At 42.1% G+C, this 10,226-nt stretch overlaps 3 protein-coding genes across 3 annotated transcripts; 2 read left to right on the forward strand and 1 right to left on the reverse strand.

Annotated features, from left to right (window-relative positions):
- Positions 1 to 1,185: 1,185 nt before the first annotated feature.
- LOC125766516 (homeobox protein rough-like) lies at positions 1,186 to 2,172 on the forward strand. The gene has a single exon (XM_049432586.1). The coding sequence runs from the start codon at positions 1,420 to 1,422 to the stop codon at positions 2,119 to 2,121; it is 702 nt and encodes a 233-aa protein (XP_049288543.1). The 5' UTR covers positions 1,186 to 1,419; the 3' UTR covers positions 2,122 to 2,172.
- A 571-nt stretch (positions 2,173 to 2,743) lies between these two features.
- Positions 2,744 to 5,049, reverse strand: LOC125766961 (uncharacterized). The gene is made up of 2 exons (XM_049433137.1): positions 3,253 to 5,049; positions 2,744 to 3,170 (listed from the first exon to the last, which is right to left on the reverse strand). Exons 1-2 carry the CDS (start codon positions 3,258 to 3,260, stop codon positions 2,744 to 2,746), a joined length of 435 nt encoding a protein of 144 aa, XP_049289094.1. The 5' UTR covers positions 3,261 to 5,049.
- Positions 5,050 to 7,994: 2,945 nt separating this feature from the next.
- On the forward strand, positions 7,995 to 9,503 carry LOC125767091 (neuroparsin-A-like). Its single transcript, XM_049433384.1, has 3 exons — positions 7,995 to 8,650; positions 8,729 to 8,837; positions 8,934 to 9,503. Exons 1-3 carry the CDS (start codon positions 8,580 to 8,582, stop codon positions 9,171 to 9,173), a joined length of 420 nt encoding a protein of 139 aa, XP_049289341.1. The 5' UTR covers positions 7,995 to 8,579; the 3' UTR covers positions 9,174 to 9,503.
- The last annotated feature ends 723 nt before the right edge of the window (positions 9,504 to 10,226 follow it).

Raw genomic sequence — 10,226 nt, forward strand, 5'->3', positions numbered from 1 at the left:
TTATACTTACTCACTCTTATGTATTGTATGAGTTGAAGCGCAAAAGAGTGAGTAATTAGTCGGCACAGAGAGTGAGTGAGTAAAAAAAAAGGAGTGAGTCATTAGTCGGCAGAGAGACTGAGTGAGTGAGTAAAAATGTCAAGGTGTAATTAAAGCACTAGTTTAGAGTAATATTTTTATGACTCTCAAAAGAGTGAGTAAAAGTTTCCTTATTATCCTTATAACCAAGCTTTCACTCTGTTTCAGCTCTCTGCGAAGAGTGAGTATTCTCATCTCTTACTTGTAGTACCAAACTATAATATTACGCAATAATAGTAACAAAAGCACCCCACATGTAACCCCCTTATTCCTCAAACCTAGCGTTGCCTTTCAAAATATGCTTTTTAATGAATGTTTTCCAGTTTACATTTTTTATGTTCAAGTCTTTTAGTCTTCAAATAACAAACGTTTCCTTAACAACTCTTTACATTTGCTGCAGAAGAATTCATTAGAAACACTCTGTGATTTTTTAAAATAGATTATCGGAAAACATTTGAATTCTGAATCTGTGTCGGTAGGACCATTCTTCGTAGTCTGTAGTGGTAGAGGTAATTCTCCTGAGGTTTAACGTATCCTAATTGATTCTAGTTTAAATTTGATATCAAAGAGGATATTCATTGTCCATCGCACCGATGACCACTTTACGAATGAGACGAATATTGGGTTTCGTTGACTATATTAAGACTAAGACCAGCACCGCTTCCACATGTACCACCAGGTCGCAAATCACAACACACCATTTTTTTCATAGAATGTACACTGCACTTGCTTTATATTTACCACACACTTTAGGTTTTTTTTTGCTTGGTTAGAATGGCCTGGCCGTCCGGATGGGAGAGACGGTCCGGATGGGATTTGAACCACAGTCCTGCCGTGTGGGCCGGCGCCGTTTATCACATACACCACCGAGCCGCCACACGTTAGGTTTTATTGAATGAAGAAAAGACTAGGTTTTATTCAATAAAAAAGCACAAAAAAATCGTCATGTATACTTTGAATGATTTATTCGTTTCTGTTGTGTTAAGAAATACTCGTACAATGAAACAATGAAAAAATTAAAAAAAGAAGAAAAAACCAAAAATCCGAACAAATAGCATTGGCTACAGGTCATCCAGCGAAACGAAAAGAACGTAAAAACCTATTCTCATACCTAAGCAATGTTCAACGAACATTTCATGCAAATCGGTGCAGCTGTTTCGGAGGAGTTTGAAAACAAACACCGCGACAGTAGAATTTTATATAATCATGTATAGATAACAAAGGACTACATTGTTTTACTTACCTTTGCTAGTGTTGTTTTAAAAGCATAATACAAAAATCCACCTATTTTAATCGAACTCATATTTTACGAGTTCAAGCAATTCCGTACACACATGATTGATGTATAATTTGTTCTCTCTTGTAGCATCCTCACTGGTGAAGCGTTATCGGAAACAGAACCGGGAAAGGAAACCGCGTCAAGCGTACAGCGCGATGCAGCTCGAACGTCTCGAGGACGAGTTCCAGCGTAACATCTACCTGAACGTAAACAAGCGCTTCGAGTTGGCGCAATGTCTCGGGCTTACCGAAACCCAGATCAAAACCTGGTTCCAGAACCGGCGCACCAAGTTTAAGAAGCAGCAAGACTCACGCAACAAGCGCGAACAGCGACAGCAGGCACAGCTGATCGCACAATGGTTGTTTCAGCCACAGCAAGTCGGTACGATTCCGCTGGACGGTCAGTTTCAACCGCTGGCCCGGTTGCCCGTGCTTCCCGCACACCGGTCATCCCTGGCGCTCGCACAAAGTACGCTCCAGTCGGCACTGATGGCACCGTACCATCTGTTACCTCCTGCCGCACCATTGACGGTACCGTTGCAACAGTCGCAACAGCAGCGTGCCCTGGAGAAAGGATCTCGCATTGTTGCACCGGTCTATACGGTGCGCTCACCAAACGGTGCACCAGTGTATCCCTCCCGAGTGCCATTTGCAACATGCATGGTACCGTTGGGTACCGCTAACGGTAAGGAACCGGGTGAAATATCTGCCAAAGGTTCACCGGAAACGATAGCGCCGGATGAGAAGGATAGCGTGCAATGCTAGTTGAATCGATCAATTTGTTTTATCGCCAAACTAGTAAAATGGTACCCAGTATTTAAGTTTCCATCGTAACATTTTGAGCTTTAAAGCCTTTTAAGTGAACACGTAAAAGAAAGCAATTGTTTTAACGCTAGGAAGGGTTAACGCATTTTCAACTAAATGTTTTTAAAGTAAACAGCTGAAAAGAAATAAATTAACAATTCATTTTTCATTTCTAAAAGTCGGATAGACGCGTTTCGCGGATTCACTAGCACACTTTATAGGCGCTAGTAAGTAATATTTCTAAAATGAAAGAATTAATCAATTTGTGATACGTCGGTAGAGAAGATGTAAAGGTTAGTTTCCTCACACGCTCGCACGGTTCGTATTGCACAATTATTACTAATAATTCGTTTGAATATAGAGGTAAATATAAAGTTAAAACTTTTATTCACTGCCTCTGTACACTTGCAGGAAAAGGATTCTACTGCTTACCTGGTAACTGGCGTTCGCAAAACTTCATGCGAAAGTATTACACCATGTGTTGGCATTAGAATTAAAAACACTGTACGCAGATCGTTCAACTTTTTCTAATTGTGCTTTAGTGCATAATACATTACAATGGTAAAATTACACATGCCGACATTCACATTCGTGGCGGGTTTTCGTCTGACACAATTTTCAGGTATGACACATTTTCAAAGAAGTAGCAGACGTCGTTGGTAGGATTCCTTGGAGTGTTACCGACCAATTCTAAACCCTCCAAGGCACATACATAAGCTAGGTCATTGTGGATTCCAAGCACCACGCCGTACACGCCCTCCATTTCTCCGCTCGTGATACGCACCCGTCTATTCATGAAAATGGAGCGATTGGGATTTGCTGGTGGCTCAATGATGCGACACAACCCCACGGGCTGCGTTACGAGTTGCCCACTGGACAGCAACAGGATCTTATGTGTCGGACCGTTGTTACATTCACCAAGAACGAGAGCAACTGGATGTCCGGGAGCACTCACAAACATCCCAATTCGGAAGTTGCTATTGGTCAGCTGGAACGTGTTTCGTTTGTTACTGCAATTAACACGATCGTTAATAGGCATTATCGAAAATATATTGAAATGAAGATAAACGCAATTTAGAAACAGACTCTTACCTTGCCATGTTCCCAAAAGTGCTGCTGCTCCACTCTGTACTCGGCCGTTAATAATTGACGTCTTTACTTTTAAGGTAATGCCTCTTGTACACTGGCCTGAATAACCGGATATGCGCATGCTACTGCGATTGTTGGACGCAACTCAACGAGACAACTAGCAAAATCATCATGCTGTTTCGCTTTGGTTAGTTTGATAGAACGAGAAAAAACATGACAATTTGCTCCTAGCGGCAGCTAGCCAAAAAATGTTCTGAATATGTCATTGGTTGCTTAGAATGTAACCATGGTTACATGGAATTCAACACCTACATATATAAACGCAAGATTTACGGGTTGACTTTCTTGTCATATGTGTGCAAATTCACACACACAAAAATAAAACAGTATGGATTAAGGAAGCATGTTCTCTTTTTAATTCTTATCTGGCCTGCTCACGGTCGAGCACGTCGTGTAGACATGGGCTGGAGACATCTTTTTAATTATGTTTTTTAATTTTAATTATGTCAAACTAAGGAAATTTTTCAAACTGTCTCGTTCACACCTCATTCACGATCAATCTCTTCATACTCTATCTTCATGAAAAAACGACCAAATTTCAGCAGTCAGTTATGTAACCGGAAAGATGAACGCCAAATTTTTTTTCTTTTATTTTTGAATGTTGTTTATCCATCTGAATCTGTTTTTTTTTGTAATGTAATGTCAGATTTATTTAATAAACACGGTGAGACATTGGCTTGAAACTTAGAAACGATATTTTCGTGAGCCGCATGGAACCATATACAGTGGAACGCCGATTATCCGTCTTCATCGGGACACAGCCATTGCCGGATAAACGAATATCACGGATCATCGGATCAAACAAATCTGTTTATTGATAAATATTAGTGTTTAGTGTGTTAAGCAAGATGTTAATTTTCTTTGCCCTTTGCAAAATAAATCTGTTCTGTTTGAGCATAACTTGAGCAAATAGTATAATTGCCTGTTGTGGCTTTTATTTCTTGCTATCATTGGTACTGGTCCGAGCTGCACGGATAATGGGATAATCGGATAAAAGGTACCCGGATAATAAAACAATATATTGCAGAATGAAAATGTATAAAATGCATAACGATAGCACATTAAAAAATGCGAGAGTTTTAGAGGCGATATCACTAGATCTTCTAGCAAATGCGTTAAATGCTGTGGTGTAGCAGGGAACATTTCTTTCGTACGCTAAAGAAAATAACATAATCGGATAAACTATTGCAGTTTAATGCATCAAATAAATAATAATACATAAAAACGAAAACAAACAGAACCATGCACACAATTTGAGTGGTCACACGCAGGAAAAATAAAAACACGTTTGTGTTGATGTTGAAAGTTTCCGTCTATCGTTTCGATTCGATATTGCTTTCCCCTTTCACTAGGCCCATTTCGATGTTCTCCAAAGTCGGTGCGGTCTCCAGCTTACGAATAGATTCGCCACCTTCAGCAGCCTCGAGACGTTAATTTTTCGTAAAATCCTTCGGGGTATACTTGTTCCGGGGTTTGATGCATTCGCCATATGTACAGGCATTCCGCATCTTCGACGAAATATTTCCACTCGAACTTATTAATCGCCGGGTGGTATCGCGGCATGGACCCATCCAAAGTCTGTATGAAAACTCGTCCATTGTAACTGCCAACCACCTTGCCAAACATTCCCTTCAGTCGTCCACGGAATACAATCACTCGAACATTCATAGGCAAGTCGATGTTTAGGTCTTCCGGAGGTCTAAGTATTTTGCACCATAAGATTGGGCGACGTATCACATCCCCGCTCGGAACCATCAGAAACGTGTGGATGGTGTTGAACTTGCCGACGGTAATGCCAAGTGGAACGCCAGGTGTGGTTACGAAAATGCCAGTCTGTTGATAAATATTCTCGTACCATTCTTCCATGTTTTCGGTGTTTTGTGTTTGTTTCTATTGACGCTTTGTCTCTTCTGTTCTAGTAGTTTATCTTCTGTTCTGCTGTGATAATATTTTGTATAACAAAACTCGTTTCCAAAGTAATGTACAATGTTTAAATATGCGATTTCCACGATTCGACAGTATAGGGCTCTAGCACAAAGCAATAAACTATTGCTGTAACGCGGAGCGCATACCAGTCCTGTACGCAACTCAGCTCGAATGGCTTAGGGATGAATCATTGCAAAATGTGAAGCAGTTGTGCGGTGAACGCATAAGCATTACATGTGTATTGCACACATATGCATACATAGCCGTTTCTGAACCTGTGTGAGTGAGCGTAAAAACGGCAGAGCTTACTTTAATTCTGAGTAAAATGATCGTTTCGATATGATTTCAAGCGATTGGAACATTGCACTTAAGTGAGGAGGAGGAAGCTAGTATTGTAATCGGAATATTTTCTCCACTTTTTTCACAATTCGATCTTTAAAATCATTCTGATTCGAACTAAGATCACTTATCATGGTTACTCCTTTCGTTAGCTTTGGGCCATGCAAAACGGTTATTCGTTCATAAAAAATTGGATAATTGATATTATGTCGGTACCGGAATTTCTTAGGAGACGTTTCCAATTTTTCGGGGACAGATTCGGAAACAAAACGTGAAATAGTTTTCATTCAGTGTCTTATTATTATACGAGATATCGGTAATTTTGTACATAAATATTCTGCAAATAATGGCAGATTTAACACCTGTAAATATTGAATTAACGAGAGTGATACAACTGATACAATAAATCCCAAGATATTTGAAAAGAACGTTTGGCCTTATTTTATTAAGCATTGATCTATAATTTGGCTTTAATTACACACCTGCCGAAAATAGGTACGCAGCCAAAAATTTGAGCACTTACCGTATTTATTTATTTATTAATTCATATATCTGCCATTTGATTTAACAATGATCCCTAATATATGTTATACCTAAAACTAATACTAAATAGTAATATTGAAGTTAACAATCGTAAGCGCAAATCGTAAACGAAGGACTTCGCGACCGCGCTTAGGGAAGCGCTGCCGGAGGACACCAACTTCGAGGCGATGTCCCTCAATGACCAATGTACCCGTATGCTGCAGCGCTAGACCCGGCAGAAGGTGGAAAACTTCAGACGACTGAGCAGGCGACAGACCCGTCTTATCCAGGACAAAAAGCGCAGATTCGAAGAGTCGGAGGAGCTACTGATGCAGCAGCTATCCCAGTCGGGGGAAACTCGTACGTTCTACGGGATTTTGAATGCGAAATGAGGCGGTTACTCCCATGAGAGTAGTGTTACGTCAACCAGCAGGATGAGGATGTGTCATCTTTGGACAAAGTCATCAGTGCCATCAAACAGCTGAAAAGCAAAAAGTCAACTGGCAGCGATGGTCTGGTGACCGAGCTATTCAAGATGGGTCCGGAGAGGCTGGCCGCGATTATACTGCTGCCTATAAAATCCTGTCCCGAATACTCTTCTGCAGACTTGCGCCCCTTGCCACAGATTTCGTCAGAAGCTACCAGGTTGATTTCTCTCTCTCTCTCTCTCTCTCTCTCTCTCTCTCTCTCTCTCTCTCTCTCTCTCTCTCTCTCTTGTTGGCTTTAACGACCTCTAAAGTCACGCAGGCCATTGCTGGCTTACTAGACTTATTTTTACCGCGTAACCGGATAGTCAGTCCTTGCTAAGGGGGGACGGTCCGGATGGGATTTGATCTCCGGTCACACGGTAGGAACGATTGATTTATCGGAGGCACATCGAGTACCGACCAATATAGTAAATCTTCCAGAAATACCGACATACCAGACCCTTGAGCACCACCTATTCATTGACTTTAAGGTGGCCAACGAAACCATGGATCGGACCGAACTGTGGCACACCATGAAGCAGTACGGATTCCCAGGGAAGCTGGTACGACTGTCGAAAGCCGGGACGGGATGCAGTGCAAGGTGAAAGTGTCTAACATGCTGTCGGAATCGTTCAATCTACACGGGATGCAAAAACGGAAACGAACCGCATGATTTCATTACGTACGACGGTACACATTTACTCTTGCATTTATCAGCAAATAAATATGTGTTTTGATCAATACTAACGCCGAATCGTTGCTGGAACGCACGTGAATCCGATGCACATCCGAAACAGAAAACAGCGGCGCCGGAAGCGAAAGGCAATGTGCTTGTTGTATATTCATTTGCAGCGAAGGATAATTTGATCAGAAGAATCACCCGATGCGGTTGCTTGAAGTGGCCAATGGGTTTGATTGCTGTTCACGTTTGTTTCGGAAAACGTTTGATAGATTTTCGAATTGAATTAAACTCACCAGCAGACAAGCTGTGCCTTTCAATCGCCTTTCCACGTGCCAACGTCTTGAGTTATTCGGCAATCTTCAAACCCGTCAGAAACTATTATATCAGTGTTTTAATTTTTATCCCTCATTCGTCTAGCTTTGCGTCTGTATCCGAAGAATAACTTCTTATTACACCCAAGTGGACCAACCAACTAACCTCAGCCACGCGTTGATTCGTGCATTTTAAGTACCCTACTGAGCGGTGGTATAATTATGCAAGCAATTGATGCAAAAATTACGATTAAAATAACATATTTATTCCTCCATCCTCATTTGAGAAAACGGACAAATGGAAAAAGAACAATCTAACCACGTTTCGATGGATCGCAAAGCCAAAAATGCACTTTAATTAGTGCATCACTGAACGGATGGTTCCATTCTTGTGGATGGCCACCACGCAAAGATGCTAATGAGTAAGCAACAGCCAGACTACAGCCGCCATTTTGCATTTTTAACTCCATCACCGCCTGCGTGCATCCAATCCCAGATCAGCACCAAATGGGAGAAGTAAGTGAACGTGTGGAGATGACACCGTAGCACGTCAAGAAACGCCATCCTGCGTGGTGTATGGTCCGGGACAGTTTTTGATGAATGGATGTATGCAAGGAAGATGATGGTTATGAAGATTGGCCATTCAGCTGAACCAGGAAAACAATAAAGAAGGTTAGGATTTGGCCAAGCGGTAATGGACGATTGCTTGGTAGAAAAATGAAACATCAAGGAAGTATAAAAGGCTGTGGACGAATCCTTGAAGATAGGCAGACACATCCGGTGTACCGTGTTGAGCAGTGTTCTAGCTTCCGGGAGCGGTTTTATCATTATAAGTGTAGGTAGGATTTCGTTTTTACGGCACCGGATGAGGCAGTGTGTTGCTCGGGCCGAAATCTAACGGGCGTGTTTGTGCTTTTAATCGTTTTACGGTGTCCGTTGAATCGAGCCAGTTTCTTGTCGCTCGGTGTATTTATTCGGAGTGCCTTTCTGTGTATGTGTGTTTCAATTTAAATTCAAATCAAGATGTCCTCCAGAAATATTCTGCTTCTAAGCGTGCTGTTGATGGGATACCTCTACTGGAGTTTAGCCCAACCGTCAGTAATTACTAACTGTATCTGCCCGTCTGTATACTATCGTCCGTGCTAAACATTCTGTGTCTTTCTTTTAAACAGGATGACTGTATATGAGATGCTTTGTACGTTGAGACAAGCAGTAGATAACCCGAACGAGTGTAAATTTGGATTTTTTACTAACATCTGCCAAAAGTTGGAATGCTGGAAGGTAAGGTACCAGGTGTAGATCACATATCCGACCTGTGCAGAGTTCACAAAAAAGTTCTCCAACTAATCTTGGCCTTGTTGACCTATCACTTACCAGGGTCCGGGAGAAGAGTGCGGTGACAATATGTCCGCCTATATCCGCTATGGCCAGTGTGCTTCTGGGTTGATATGTTGTAACGGTGAATGCAAGGGTTGTATCAACGGCATCTGTAACAGTGAACCATGTCATCCACCCCACTCCTACCAGTTGCGCTCAGATCCTCATATGATGGAACGCCGCATGGACCCACTGTACAGGATCTTCGATCACTACACAACAAGTAATTGGGACGAATAAAGTCCACACTCATACACACAAACACCAGACATCTCGATGTGGAAGGATGATGTCTTCTCTCATCGCATGTTTTGCATCCCGCCCGCACAATATCATAACATAGAAAACTAACTGCTTGTCACAGCAATGGTAGCCACTTCAAACGGTGTTAAGCTCTGAAATGAGTAAGCTCAGTTCCTTCGCCCACTGTCAGAACTAGCTCATTTCAGGTCAGTTGTGCCACGATGCATTTAATATTCTAGCCCCAGTGTTACCGTTCCAGCAGTGCGCTTTCGCTAACATGGAATAGGAAGACAGCCTTCAATAAAGTTACATCTACAGCCCAGTGAACTCGGTTTCCAACTTACACTCATATCATTTATCTGAGAAATTCAAATTGGGGTGAAAGACGCCCACTTCGCGTACTTCCTCCTTCCAGCATTGATCTTCTAGAACTTCAAATAAACCCACTAGAATCTTTCTTTTCTTATCCACCGAAAATGTATCTCGAATGTCTGGAAATTTGGAAAAATAATACTCTGAAATAGTATCATCAGGAAGGTTCTTCAACCTGAGTAATGTTAATGTGCATAGTCCGCACCTTGGAAGCACCGATGGCCATAAGGATAAGTTCTATACGCAGTTGGAGAGGAAGTATGGCTGCTGAACACAACACGACGTCAAGATTGTCATTGGAGACTTTAACGCTTAGGTCGGACGGGAGGAGGCATACAAACCCACGATAGGAAGTTTCAGCGCCCACCAACTGACGAACGACAATGGGCTTCGCCTAGTAAACTTCGCCTCCTCCAAGCACATGACCATTCTCAGCGCCTTCTTCCAGCACGCACCCCGCTTTAGCTACAGCTGGAGATCACCATCGATGGAAGGCACTTCTCGGATATTATCGACGTACGTACGTACAGGGGAGCAAACGTCGACTCAGACAATTTCCTGGTTATGGTTAAATTAGGCCAGAAACTGTGCGTAACCAATAAGCAGCACTATCAGTCCAAACCAAGGCTCAACATAGATCGGCAGAGGCAAGTTTATGTGATGAGTGACTTCGCGTTC

Source organism: Anopheles funestus, chromosome X (assembly GCF_943734845.2).
Source record: "Anopheles funestus chromosome X, idAnoFuneDA-416_04, whole genome shotgun sequence".
Classification (NCBI taxonomy): Eukaryota; Metazoa; Arthropoda; class Insecta; order Diptera; family Culicidae; genus Anopheles; species Anopheles funestus.